General features: G+C 43.1%; 2 protein-coding genes across 6 annotated transcripts in view; both read left to right on the top strand.

Moving 5' to 3' along the window:
* ELMO1 (engulfment and cell motility 1) overlaps positions 1-14739 on the top strand; it is a 316899-nt gene that overhangs the window by 8554 nt on the left and 293606 nt on the right. The window contains exons 1-2 of one of the 5 annotated variants that reach the window (XM_063156989.1): positions 6961-7016; positions 8092-8162. The exons of 1 other annotated variant lie outside the window; for it this stretch is intronic. The gene's annotated coding sequence lies outside the window, so the exon portion shown is untranslated. Of the gene's footprint in view, positions 1-6960; positions 7017-7541; positions 7561-7980; positions 8003-8091; positions 8163-14739 lie in introns of those variants that run through there. 3 more of the 5 variants (XM_063157023.1, XM_063156998.1, XM_063157008.1) reach the window with 3 other exon arrangements.
* Positions 6363-7610, top strand: LOC134427016 (WAS/WASL-interacting protein family member 3-like). The gene is made up of 2 exons (XM_063172890.1): positions 6363-6827; positions 7017-7610. The coding sequence occupies exons 1-2, from the start codon at positions 6363-6365 to the stop codon at positions 7608-7610; spliced, it is 1059 nt and encodes a 352-aa protein (XP_063028960.1).

Raw genomic sequence — 14739 nt, 5'->3', positions numbered from 1 at the left:
TGATTAGGAATAATTTGTGCTCTGTCATTGCTGGAGACAGACCTTGCACTACTTCTCTGATTTTGTCTGTACCTGCTTGTTTTCCCTACATGTTAAACTCTGCATTTTGGGGAACGGGTGGCATTTATCATGAGTTTGGGTAGAGCTTATCTTTCTTGCTTGTTGACGTCCTTTTTGCCTATTGAGCACTGCTGCTCCACAGAAAGAACGGAACATTTTATAAGGGCATGTAGTGACAGAACACAGGGATTTGATAGATTTAAAGTAGTTATTAGGAAGAAATGCTGTCCTGTGAGAGTGGTGAGGAACCGGAACAGGTTTCTAGAGCAGCTGTGGATGCCCCATCCCTGGAAGTACTCAAGGCAGGTTGGACTTTGAGCACCTGGTGGAAGGTGTCCTGCCCATGGGACACCCAAGGGCAGATGATCTTTGAGGCCTCCTACAACCCAAACTGTTCTACGGGTTTATGATTCTATGAACATGTCTTTTAATATTAAAGATCTGTAGTAGACCGTGGCATGGCTTAGTACTCTTCAAACCTCAACTGCACATACAACACAGCTGCTAAATTGATAAAAATAGGCCACTTTTATCAAATATTAATCTCCACAGAAGACAAGGTGACTAGAAAATGGGTGAATATTAAAGAAGGTTTTCAGCCTGTTGAAAGACTGAGCAGATCATAAGTTTTGGAGCTTTTCTTGTCTAAGTTTTCTTTGGGTTTTGTACTGGCCAGTACAAAATGCTATTATCTGCAAGGATAGCAGAGGGGTAAAGAAATCTCAATTAAAATTCAGTGAGTGTCTTCACAAAGCTAGGTTAGTTGATAATAACTGTGCTGCACTTGCAACTGGAGACCCCAAATGAAATTGGAGTTGAAATATATTGGTTATCTACACTGAGAAAAAAAATCTGTCTTGGAGAACTTAGAGCTTAAACTCTGGCAAATTTAAAAAATAAACAAATAAGTAAACAATAAACCCTCAACAACAGAATAAAAGGAAAGAAAAGAAAGAGACAGGGGAGAAAATAAATTCTTAAAACTCATACAGTTCGCCCACAATTCTGTGGTGGATTAAAGGCTTACACTTGAGTCAAAACCCAGGAGTACCCATTCCCTGGCTGCCCAGCTCTATCCTTTCCAGATGAGGGAATAAAAGGAAGATTAAAACAAGCAGGAAAAAATATTGATATTTAAATGTTGTTGAAACACATAGGAGGCTTTATCATAAAATGTTACAGACATTAGGAAAATCACTGTGTGGTAGAGAAGAAAACATGGCATGCAGCAAACAACTCGGTTATCACTTGGAAAGGTGATCAAAATTCCTCCAGTGCCTTCTCCGAGGACTTTTGATAAACAGCTGGTGTTACACGGAGCGAGGGGGCAGGATTGCCAGCAGCCACACAACCAGCAGCTGGCCAGGGCTGGGAGCCTGCCTGGTTGCATTCCTTTGTCAAGGTGCACAACTGGATGTCATGGTCTGTTCCCTAAGATGACTGATAATCAGCATCCCATTCCCTAGGCCAAGCATTAAACACTTTTTTCATCATTTGAGGATGATTAGAAGCTGTTTCTACCCAAAGAGCTATTTCTCCTCACATCTGTGATGGATGAATTAAGCCCTGGGAATGGAGGGTGAAAACCACTCACTGGGCTATTCCTTCTATTGAGTTTTCTTCTATGAAATTATAAAAATAACATTTAGCTTGCACCAGTGTCATGGTAAAATGCCTGGTCTGTTTTAAACTTTTCTGGTTAGGACCAATGTATGATAACCAGCTCCAATGGTTAATTGTTTCCACTGCAGCAGAAGAGAAGCTCCCCTGAAGTTCAGAACTTGCTGAACTTCAACATGAAATTGTTTTTTTGTTTTTCTTAGATGTTTATAGCTCTTTCTAAATTTTTCTTTTTCACATAGAAGCAGATAGTGATTAAATCACTTCTAGATCTTGTTGCTCATGAACATGAGTGTCAAAAGCAATTACTTCTGTATTCTTGCTGTTCAGGTACTACATACTGAACATGCTGTCCTACAAAGTGGTTATTCTGTCTCTTCACCCCAATATTCACCTAAGCTGATTATGCTACGGAAAGTTTGACACATCTGAAGGACAGGATGCCATCCAAAGCAGGGTGGGCAACTGCTGCTTTGGGCCAGAGGACCAGAGAGGGGATTCTGCCCCTCTGCTCTGGTGAAACCCCACCTGGGGAGCTGCATCCAGCTCTGGGAGGACACAGGAAGGACACTGACCTCTTGGAGTGAGTCCAGAGGCCCCCGGATGGCCTCAGGATGGATGGAGCAGCTCTCCTACAAGGAAAAGCTGGAAAAGAGAAGGCTTCATGGTGACATAATTGTCACACTTCAATACTTAAAGGGGGCTTATAAAAATGATGGAGAGTAACTTTTTATAAGGGCATGTAATGACAGGACAAGAGGCTTCAAACTGAAAGAGAGTAGGAAATGAGGAGAAAATTCTTTGCTGTGAGGGTGGTGAGGCACTGGAACAGGGTGCTCAGAGAAGCTATGGATGTCCCATCCCTGTTCAAGCCAGGCTGGATGAAGGTCTGAGCAACCAGGTCTGGTGGAAGGTATCCCTGACCATGGCAGGGGGCTTGGAACTAGGTATCTTTAAAGTCCCTTCCAACCAATCTATGATTCTAACCCCTGAAGAAGTTCTTAAAGGCAAACTAAAATACAAAAGACCAGCAAGTGGCAGCGAAAACAATTTGCAGAGGCGTGCTTTTCTTCATAGAAATACATTAGGTTAATGGCCATTCCTGACCTCTTCATTTTCCTGCTTGGATTTCACAACTAGTGTAATGATCATAAGTATAATAATTACACAGTCTTAATTTCTAATAATTATCTTATTGTAGATATTTAAACAGATGACATGGAAATAAGTCCATAAACAGACCCAAACTACTTTTTAGAATGAGACTTCCTAGGTTAATTAAAACCATTCTTATGTGAGATTTATTTCTTTCTTCATTAAGCTGGCCATACCGCAAAGGTCATCACTTTCTCAACATTCATTTGTTAAATACAAATGAATATACAAAAGCAGATTTTGAAAGTCTAAATAGGTACCCTAAAACTGAGTCATAACAACCCTTTCATCATCCTGACCTTGTGTAATTGTCCTGCACCAAATGCATGTATTAGGTATGTACATATGAATATAAAATTCATACATATAAACAGCAAACCAGTAACTATAATTTAGGGACTCAAGCATGGACATCTGCAAGAATACTGCATTTTAGAAAAATGCAGAAGCTTGAAGCTTCTTCTAACAGACCATTTTAATTTATGTTATTTTTTATGAATTTTGGTCAGATCTTCAGACCTATTAAAAATATCTACTAGTCTATACATGCACAGTTCAGATACTCAGTTTTTTTCATGTTCACTCTTTAATCTGTTGCAGAATAATTTACAAGAGAGGAAGGCTCATCACAGCATTATCACCAGTATAAAGAAATGGCCCAATAAGCATGGTTTTAATATTTTGTTCCCAGGGCTTAATTCCCCTGGGAAAAAAACCCTCACAAAATGAACATGTGCACAGACAAAATATTCTCATTCAAACACAATAGATTGTGTTGTTAAAAAAGGGAAATTTATCTGTAGGGTCTAAAAAGTAAAAATGTAATAATGATTCTTTATCCTGTTTCTATATCACAGATAGCATTATGGTATGCTTTAATGGTTATGAACAAGGTTCTGTAGGTTATTACTTATATACCATTAAAATACTGGTCTTCATAAAGCCTCTAAGCACACTAAAATCCAACCATCTTTCCAATTGGGTGTAACAAAGGCAATTTTGGATAATTTTTGCATCAGGAAAGTTTTGGCCAGAAGTACTATAACAAAACTTCTTCAAAAATTGTCAGGAACTCTTTTATCTCAGGATCTAAGGTGTTCACTCTCAGAAGTGACTAATGGCTTTGATGATTTATACAGTTTTGGGGTCAGTCAAGGGGAGATTTCAACAGGCTGGGTTTCTACAGGTGATTAGCACCTACTGGACTATCCTGAAATATCTTTGTTGTCAGCACAGCCATGCAGTAGTTCTTCCTGGAAATTCTTTTATCTGTCTATCTATCTATCTATCTATCTATCTATCTATCTATCTATCTATCTATCTATCTATCTATCTATCTATCTATCTATCTATCTATCTATCTACGTCTCTTTAAGGTTGTAACTGAAATAGGCACACAAATTAAAATGCTTCATTCTTGGTGTTTTCTGTTCCTGCACTCCCTCTTCTGGCTTTCTAGAATTATCTGGCAAACATCTTATGCCCATGTCTTATGATCCACTCTGACTTTGGCTGTAAACACATCAGCTGTGAAGTTAAGGCGCACTTTCGTAGCAGACATCAGAAAAGGGACTATTACTAAATAAATCAGGAAATAACCATAGCAGCCCAGTGCTTCGGTACATATCTATCCTGAGTAGAGGTTCCCTGGACTTTTGAAGACCAAAAGTAATCCCAATCTTGGTGCAATGGCTGCCATACTATGGATATTAGATTGGAATAGGAATAAAGAGAAAGTTTCCAGTTTTCTAGCTTGTTCTCTTGAACTGTGCAGTAGAATTTTGTATTGAGTTTTTTTCCAGAAGCTAGTAGAATTTTTCTTTTCACAAGTTTTCTTTTAAACTGTGCTACAATAGCACTGGTAAATTACCGTTCTCCTGCACTGTTCAAAATCCAACTATTATGGTAATATACAGCTGAAATCAATGTAAATGATTTTTGTTGTTGAGCATGAGAGAAAATTGAAACATGAAGAATGAAATTTTGCATTTTAAATATTGTTCACTCAAATATCTTTCCAAACACTGTATATCTGTATATTTACATCCCCTGCGACCATACTGGAAAACTGAGCCAATATTGGAAAATTAAATAAACATCATCCTGTTGCACACCTGGTATTGTATTTACTATGCCCTTTTCTAAGTTGTAAACACTCTGGTTTCTATGTGAAGCACCAAAATGCATGTAACAAATGTAGGGGAAAAGTCTCAGGATTATGGAAACTGTTCAAATGCAAACTTAATCACCGTTTACTTGCTGTGGATATTATCCCTCTTTCAATAAAACTTTTGCATCTGTGAGAAACTCTTGAGATGGTTTGATAAGTGTTTTCAGGATATTTAATAAGAAATATATCACATATGGATATCATGTGTTGGAGTTCTTTAATAAAGCAATGTGAAAATGTGATTAAAAATGTGTATTTAACACAGGAACCAGTGTATTCATTTCCGTATGCGAAGTCCAGCTTCTCCATGAATTTCAGTGCTCAAGGAGGTCCTAAAACTCAATGGCTTTAGAAAAATGTTCCTTGATTAAAGGGAATGCTGCCGTGGTGAAGTTTTAGGATGAAGAATGGTGATGTTTCCTGCCCAGCTCCCCCAGTGTTCGTTGCTGTCACCTGTGCCACACACCTGCCTGAAAGCTGCCAGAGGAGGGGGGACCAGGCAGACAGTTTCTTCATGCACGAAAAGGAGCTTCCATGGTTTTGGGGTCTACTCTTAGCCCCTGTCACTTAGTGGAATCTCTGCTCTAGTCCTATAAAAACATTCCTCTGTGACTCAGGTGAGTCATGCCATTTATTGCCTCACACCGGCGTATTTGCTCAGATCTAACACGGAGTGTTTGCTTAGAGCTGGTGTATTGCTGACATGGTGCATTACAGTCTAAGGAGGGAAAGAAGTCTCCTTCCTCTTCTGGAAAGCCCACAGCAATTCTGCTGGGTATAAAATCCTAGCAGGCAGCTGTGGGACTTTCAGAGCAATGAGCCTCTTAAATATCAGCTGATGCATAACAGCATTATTGTGGTTTGAGGACTTGGGTGTTACAGAAGAGTGGCTTTATGGGAAATCACTGGGAATTATTACCCTGCATAAAGATCCTCTTGTACATAATTATATGCAAGATTAGAATCAGTAATTCTGCAGGTTTTGGTCTTCATGTATGATGGGATAGTTCACAATAAGTTACACCACACAGTAATAGTTGCTGTACCACAAGCAGGCTTCGTGGCTATCAGTTCTTGTCAAAGTGAAATGTACAGGACTTCAGAAAAAAAAAATAAGGAAAACACCACCCTCACTGTCTGGTATTAGAAGATATAATTTGATGGTTTGCAGGTTGACATACCCTGTGTAGTTCACACAGTAACTGTGGGTAAAGGCATTAAAGAAAAATAAACCAAAGCTTATTGATCACTTTTCTTTCAGGAAGACGGAGAACTGATATTTGATATTTGACTTTTCCAGCGAGCAAAACCCACGAGTTGGGCGCTCGTCACTCGCCGGCGCTGGCGGGCCGCGGGGATGCTGAAGCACCGGGGCCTGGGCGGCCGCGGGCACCGAGCGGGAGCGGGGCAGGGGCGCGGAGCGGAGCAGCGGCCGCCCCCTCCCGGCGGGTCCCGGCCCGGCCCGGCCCGGCTGGGCTCCCGCGGCGGCTCGCTCGCTCCGGGGGCGAGCACACAGACGTGCGCCGCAGCGTGCCCGCTGCAGGGCTGCTCGGCGGCGGCGGCTCTCCGGGAAGGGAAGCGGCATCAAAGCACAAACGGCTATTCCAAAGGCGAGGAGGGAGCCCCGGATCCCTCGTTTAGGAGCTGCAGGAGGAGGGACGCCAGCCGCACCCCCGCGCGGGGGAAGCGGAGCGGCAGCGGGCGGGGGCGGGAGCGGGTGTCGCCCCCCGCCCGCAGGTGCTGCCGATCCGCGGGACCCTCGGGCGGCAGTCGGCCCGGGGCTGCACATCGCGGCCCGGCCAGCAGGAGGAAGGAAGAGGAAGTGAGAGCGGCGGGTGCTTGTGCGAGCCCCGGGATGGGATAGTGCCGGGGGCAGCCCAGCGCACCGCACCGAGGCGGCGGCACGGCACGGCACGGCGCGGCGAGGAGCGGAGCGGAGCGCGGCTCCCGCGGCGGGGGCGGCCGAGCGGCCCCGCTGTGCTCGGGCCGGGGGACGCTGCCCACGCCGGAGGTAGGAGAGCTCGGTCCGGAGCGGGGACGCGGCAGCGGCGCTGGTCGGGCGCTGCGGGAGCGCGGAGGGGCGCGCAGGGCAGCCGGGGAGGAGGAACGGGACGGGGCCGGCGGCCGGCGAGCCCCGCACCTGCCCGGGAGAGCCCGGAGCCGGTCCCCGCGGCGGGAGGTGCGGGCGGGGGGCGGCCGCTGTGAGAAAGAGGAAGCGCAGCGCTGTGCTTGTCAGTGCGGCGGGGCCTCGGACGGCGGCTGCCGGCGGGGGACGGCCCGGCCCGACCCGCCTCGCCTCGCACAGCGGCTCCTCCCGCCGCCCTGCCCTGCCCTGCCCGCCGGCCCCCGGCCGTGCCGCCACAGCCTCCCGGTTCTCCCCGCCGCGACTTCGCCGGCGCCCCCGCCTCCTCCGCCGCCACCACCTCCTCCCGCTCCGTCCCCTCCTCAGCCCCTCCCGTGCCCCGGGCAGCCCTGGCCGCCACCGGCTGCTCCTGGTGGCCGGAGGCCGCTGGCGAGGGCAGCGGACGGGAGCCGCGCACCGCCGGGCGCGGGGGGTGAGTGCTGGGGGGACCGGCGGGACCGGGGGCACCGGGGGGCGGCGTGAGGGGCAGCGGCCGTGCCGGACCCGCGGGGGTTAATGCGCGGGGTCGGGCCCGGGCGGAGACTGCGGCCGCAGCAAGTGTCCGCACCGCCGCGGGCGCCGCTCGGGAGGAGAAGGCTCAACTTTGAAGCAAGTGCATCCCCGCAGGCAGCCAGCGCCGAGCTCGGCGTTGGTACCCAGCCGCCGCCTCCGAGGGCATGCCTCCCCCTCGACCCGGCAGCCGAGAGCTTCTCGGGGGGTGGGAGGGGGCGCGTGTGCTCCTTTTCCTAAGTTTATGCTCACACAAGTGATCAAACCGCTGATGAATTTCAGATGAAATGATTGTTCTGAAATGTGGGTGGTGATTATGCAAAGCCACAGTAGAGCGAGCCTTGTAGAGCAGCCTTGTAGAGCAAGTGGGTACTGGGTCTAAAAAGTTACATTTGTAAAGTTTTTTTGGCTCAAAGCCTCTGCAAAGTTTATTTTGAATATCTTTTCCTTGCAGAACTAATGCAACTGTTCAGCTCTCCCCTGGGAATGGTGTAAAGTAAATATAGGAGTTCCTGAAAAATAACAGTGAGTACATTTCAAATCAGCAACGTTTTGTTTTTAACTTTATAAGAATATCTCTTAACCTGCCAAGGCTCTAAATGTGTAACAAACACAGAGAGAATGCCAATGATAATAACAGTGCAGGAAATGTACCGTGTGTTAATTGCTTTAGTATAAACATGGTTGTCTATGAGCTGTGTTTCATGATACTGCAGTTATGGTGCAATTTCAGCCAGGGATATTTTGAAGTGTATTCATTAACAATTAGGTTTTCTTTTGCTTTCATCCCTTAGCTGCCTGATTGCCCTTGGTTAAAATATTTGTCATTTGGGAAGAGAGGGAAACTGAGTAAGAACTGTAGTGAGTTCTGTATCTGTAACTGGGGATATTGTTTCCTCCTCTTTCCCCTTGTCTGTTACTCCTCCTTTCCCCCAAATGCACACACACATGTATGCCATCTAATCCTCAGTTATATAATCTCACAGACATTTATGGATCATTCATTGTTCGCATTAGTCCCATTCTTTCCATGTCATTCCTGCTTGATTGAGTGGCTTAGGCAGAATATTACAGAGGAAAGAAAATACATTGAAGTTTACATAAAGTTCTTTCAATTTGAACTGCAAGTTTGCTTTCTTTGAAGGTTCTCTTTCCCTGATTCCTACTTTTTTTTTTATTTCTTTTTTTTTTTTTCCTTTTTCTTTTTTTAGCTGTCTAAGTAGGTGGTAGGGATCTAATCTGATGACCAGTAACTAGATAAGGAGGAGGAACAGCAGCGGTGACAGCTTGCTGGTAAAAGTCCCTCTTGTGTACTGTTAGCAAAATATCCATTAACACACGTCATAAAGCTGTTAAAAGTGCTGCAGCAGCTTTTAAAACTCACTAGTGAGAGAAAAGAAAGATTAGTATGGTTAAAACAGGGACATGATGTGAAATGGGTATTAGTAAAAGATACTGCCAGTGCAGTCTGTGGATCTGAGCGCGTGAATTGGCTCGTCTAGAGGCAAACCTGAATCACAATTTATTCATACTGGAAAGGTTGCACAGGGGTAGATGGCTTTCTTTCTCTCTCTCTTTGTAATCTCTTTGAAACTCACTGTGCACTGCAATACACCTGCCCTCTCTGTCGTTTGCAGCTTTGCTTTGAGTATCATTGTCTGAGGATTTGTTCTAATAAACAATTTGCTGATGGGGGGTTGGGGGCGTTAGAAGAAAGAAAACTGGTTTATATACATACCATTTTGATATTTTTCCTTATATTCTCCATATGCCAGGAAAAAATTACTAGGTGAAGAGTTCAGACAGATTTTGCTGAGGGGGGAGGAAAAAAGTCTTACCTTCTTACTTTGTAGCAGTCTTGGTAACCAAAAGTATCTGCAGTTCTGCAGTTGTCGTTATATAACCTGACCATTGGTGCTCTTAAAAGCAAGTACTCTCTATTCTTGCTGTTAGGGTGCAGCATACTGTGTTGTCCTACAGAGTTATTTCTTAATGCCCTTTTACCCTGGTTCTCGTGAAACACAGCTTGTTATGGTATGTAAAAGTGTAACTGTTGCTGAAACAGTGCTGTGTGCATTGAGCTTCCTGACAGCAAGGCTGCGAGGTAGCAAATTACAGATCAAGAGTAACGTGGCGCTCCACCCTTCCTTCCGCTCTTTGTTTTTGTCTACCTAGTAGAAGTCTCTTTGATTTTAAGGTCTGGGCTCATAGACATGGGTTATCTCAATGTCCTGCCTACAAAGTGATGTTGAAATATGATCTCATGTTTTCCATGTTGATATACAGGGAGCAGAGCTCCCATGCTCACACATAAGACTTGTTGCTTTCTTCTTTTGATACTCTAGATGGCTTCAGTATATGATGGAGTGAATGGCTAATGCCTATAGATTTAAGTGTTACCAGGAAAAGGCTTCCCCAGATCTCTGCCAGTGCACCTGCACACTAAAATGCAGTGTTCTCTTATTCCAATAACAAGCTTTTGTTGTTGTTGTTTTATTTTGATATATTGCCAGCCACAGTGTTTCTAATTCTGTAATTGTCAAATAAGGATTTGCTTGGGACTTAAATGAGGCCATGAAGTACAGTTTTCCTCTCGAGCTGAGATTTTGCTGTCACTTGATAGTCAGTTTCCTTGAAATAAACAATCTCTTTAAAATTTACAAGCTCTCTTTGTCATGCTGTGCTGTGAATGTGCAGCATGTCCTTGGATTAAAAGAACATTCTACATTGTAGAAGGTGATGGGATTTTAGGAACCCTGGGAGCTGGGAAACATCATGTACCCTTGAATCAAGCAAAAGTACTGTTGTCTGTTCTGGTCTATTTTTCTGCACAGTTATACCTGGGCCTCGTAGACTTCCTCCTCTGCTCCTCGTTCCCTGCACTGTCTGGAATGCACAATTTGAGTGAGAATGGGTTGGTCAGATTTGACTCCCCATTCAGTCATCATTCTATTAAAAAGAAGATTTCAAGAAAAAGAAAAAGCCTTTACAGTTATGTTGTCTTTGTTGTTATTTGAACACTTGAATCTACAAATAGCTTTATAACAGGTATCAGACCACTGTTCAGCAAGGTATGTGCTGTATCTTTAAAAGATTTCCCTGCTTTGAGTGAGGTTTTTTTTTAAAGTTTCTTGTATTCGTGGCAAGAGGAATGTGCCAAGTACACGTTGTTAAACTTGTGTCAATTTAACAGAGCAACTGTTTAAAGGATTTAGAATAATTTTCCTTCTACTCAAGTCAGTCACTTTTTTTTTTCTTTTCTTTTTCCTCCTCTCTCTTCAAATATAGCACTGGAAAAAGAAAGAGAAACTAAAAGCAATTGGCAGAAGTCAGAATGTTGGCAAGCATTTGATGGTACTGATCTAAGAGGTGATAATATATATGTGACACTTAAATAAACTTCATGAATATGGTTTTAGAGAGACTAATGGAAGAAGAGTCACAAACTTGCAGAGCTGTCTTTTGCTCAGCATTTTTCCATCAAGCTCTTTGCAAGAATTTGGTTCTGTGGTGTGATCCTTCATTATTGCAAGTGTGAGACACAAAAGAGAGATTGAAGATAATGTCATAACCTTCCTGCTGGCTTTCTCTGTTTTCTGATCACTGTTAACAGTGAAGAGGAATACTAATGAGAAGTCTATGCTCCAGGGGATAGCTAGCATGCTTCCTCTTCTCTCCATTTCACATCTGACAGAGGAAAACTTCTGTGTTCTGGGCAGGCTGGCAGTGGCTGGTGCTACACGTGTGGTGCCCATCAGTAAGTGAGGCACTGATTTCTCAGGCTGCTGAGCAGATGGCTTTGTAAAGCACATGCCTGCACTCAAGAGCAAGGTGAACAGGGATTCACGTGGTGCTTGTTTGCAAACCCTTGGAAGTGCATTGATTTATTTCCCCTAACGGCAGGTTTCCAGTCTATATTTGATTTGTCTGCAGCAGGCTTGTTGTCAATGGCTGCCAGGAGAGGGAAGTTAATTGTGAGAAGTTGGGGGACAAGGTGTTTTTTTGTTCTGCAATAAATCACACTGCAATGAAGACTTGTAGGTACTGCTGGTAGGGATCCCCTATAGAAAAGTGTTTTAGTTTATGTATAAATGAGCTCACTTTGGTGCATTTCTAGGGAGTAGGCTATGGAGTTCTTCAGAAAGCTGAGTATACTACCTGGAGGTGTAATGCAAATATGATAAAGGACCTGTTCTTACCACCTTTGGGGACCTAAATCTTCTTACTACTGTTTCTGCTCTGTTCCATTTACAGTCAAATAGCACTGCAAAACTCCACAGAAGCTAGCACTAGAAGAAGGGAGGCAGTGGGAGCTACAACTCAATGCTTACGGGAAAGACTTCCCTTTTCAGATGGAATTAAGTTGATTTAAAATATTTGTGAAACATCATCTTGAGTCAAGAGGCTGGGGATGGCAGTGGGAGGTGTAACAGGGTGGAAAATAGGAAAACAAATTATTCCCAAATAGGTTTATTACAAAACTATATCTGTGTCCTGGCTGTGTGCATTTTCTCTTTTGCTTCTGCTTTCCTTCTGATTTTTATTTCTTTGAGTTAAACTTTCCTTGTAACTTCTTCCTCCATGTTTCCCACTTCTACTTTGGTACCTTATTCTTTGGTATGTATGTATGTATGTATCTATCTATCTATCTATCTATCTATCTAATCTATCTCAACTCTCATGATTTCAAGGTCTTTGCCCAGTCCTTAAGTTCTTTATCTTAGGAACCCTCAGGTTATTATTCACATAAATAATTCTGTTTAAGATTTCCAAGAAAAGCTGTGGCCTGAAGTGTGTATCATCTCCTATATTCTTAAAATCTCTAGCTCAAAGGCTTTATTGTACATACCTAATTTATGGCTGGCATAGGAAATGTAAATCTGTCTCTGAAATCTGTCATCTGTCTATGACATCTCTGTGTCATCAGAGATGGTATAATTTCTTTATCAGCTACAGGAATGCACACATAATAACCTGGCTCTTTTTCTTGTTGAGCTTGCTTCAACTGAAAGGGAGGACAGGTCACTGCTTCTAGGAGAACTTCAGATTCTGGAGGTGGCATTAAACTCTCATTCTTTAATACAGCAGAGGAAGATTGTCTAAATTGCCAGAGCTTTTTTGGAAATCCGAGTGAGCATGAGGCTGGACAAAATTCTCCCTGTGAACCTTACTTTTCTTAATGAGAATGTATGAAGTTGACAACCGATATCAAATACATCCAACATTTTGAAGTTTTTCAAGAGGAGGGATAAGCAGGGTTTGACAACAGGCTCAAATAATGCTGTCAGCACTTCAACTTACCTCCTTCAGCTGAGATTTTAATGTGTGTTGTCTGAGGTTAGATGGCTGGTGCTATTCAGGGGTGGTTTACTTCTAGCTCATTGTCAGCCTCATGGTAAAAATGGGAAGAGTCAGGTCTCCTGATGTAGTCTGTTGGAAACTTCCATAAAATTCAGTATGTAGTTGTCCTTTCCTGTGACCATGTGCATGCTGTAAGTACTTTGTGCATTTGTTTGTGGACTTGAAAGCCATCTGTAATCCTTCTGATGGTGACTTGATCTTTCAGATTTGTTTTAATTAACTATTCATATACTCTCAGTACATGCATGTATTCTGCTTCTTGAATCTGTAGCTGAAGTGAAACTATTGCTTGCCCCTTTTTCATTCTCTTCAGCCAACATACATTTATCACATATTCCAGCAGAAGTTTGAGGGATACGTGGGTTTTGGCAAAGATATCTCATGTGAGCAGTTAAGGCTTTCTGACTGGCTAGACTGGCAATTTGCAGTATTCTTCATTGAATCTTGTTGATGGCAACATAGCAGGGGTTACTCTTTAAATTGCTGCTTCATATTTTAGGACAGGCAGTAATCCATTGAGGTTGGGTGATGAGGAATTTATAACTATCCATATGATATCCTCTGGCCAAACAATAAATTTGGTTTGCACATTTTTCTCTAATAATGAGAAGAGAAAAATGTCTATGACACAGGTTGATATAATACAATTTTTTCTCTTGGTGCCAGTGAATGTACTTGTTACATACCAGTGCAATCTTTTCCATTGCTTTGCTTTCTGGTACAATTGCCACATTAATTTTCATAGCAGCAGTTGTGGCTTCAGCTGGAAATTGAAACCTAATAAATGTTGGCTCGGCACATGGACTTCTGGACAAAGTTTTTCAGTAGCACTGAGCCAAACCAAGAGAAAAAAAAAAAATTCCTAAACGTAAGTACTTGTCCTTGGATTCTGGAAAATATATCTGGTATACCCTAGGCTGTTAAAATGTTGGAGTATTGGTGTTTCTTTTTTTTTTTTTTTTTTCCCTCCCAAGTTTTCTTTTTTTTTCTCCTCCCTTCAAGCACCAGCAGACTCATCTGTTGAAGCTCTACCCCCTGTGGTTCAAGTACATTCCTCCTATCAACCTTTTCACCCCACCTCCCACTGTCCCTCTTCACACATGCGCCTGAAATCTCTTCTGGTCATCAAACTCACAAAATTCAGGCCTAGATGTGGGATCTAATCCTGAGCTCTACTTTATGTAGGTCTAAAATCTCTTCTGTAGATATGCATAACTTCTCTTGTTGTGCTTAATCTTCTTTTTCTAAAAAAAACCAAATAAGGGCAGAAATTCTGAACAAGTTAGAAGTTCCATTGGAGACCAAAAGACACATTTAGTGTGGTGGTTGTAACTACTCAGGAGAAGGGAGAAAGGGGGAGAAAAAGGAGCCAGTCAACCAAAACAAATGAGAAGATCTTTTTCATTTTGGACTGCTTAATACGATTTTTACCATATTTATGACAAATAAAGATTTGACAGCTAGTGCCAGTTCCAGAAAAGGAAGGGGAAAAGAGCATTAAAAAAAAAATTCAGACCTTGAAAAAAATAAAACAATTGTTGTTTCGGGGTTTTTTTGTTTGTTTTTTTCTTCTTTAATTGTAACTAATGTTTGAATTAGGTCAGTTATGTCATCTCTTTTGAAAGGACTGATTTTCATATTTTGGAGCTAAATTTGAAACTTTTCTAAATGTGCAAATGTGGAAAACAATTTTGATAGAGAAAAATAATCTCACTGCCCTGTGTTGCTCTGAGCCTTTCTC

Source organism: Melospiza melodia, chromosome 1 (assembly GCF_035770615.1).
Source record: "Melospiza melodia melodia isolate bMelMel2 chromosome 1, bMelMel2.pri, whole genome shotgun sequence".
Classification (NCBI taxonomy): Eukaryota; Metazoa; Chordata; class Aves; order Passeriformes; family Passerellidae; genus Melospiza; species Melospiza melodia.
The sequence above is the reverse complement of the archived record's forward strand: the minus strand, read 5'-3'. Positions and strand labels throughout refer to the sequence as shown.

Excerpts from the sequence above, each read along its gene's own strand:
- LOC134427016 (XM_063172890.1), top strand. The coding sequence starts at position 6,363 with ATGCTGAAGCACCGGGGCCTGGGCGGCCGCGGGCACCGAGCGGGAGCG. Across the intron at positions 6,828-7,016 it reads GCAGGAGGAAGGAAGAGGAA|GTAGGAGAGCTCGGTCCGGA; the intron begins GTGAGAGCGGCG and ends CCCACGCCGGAG.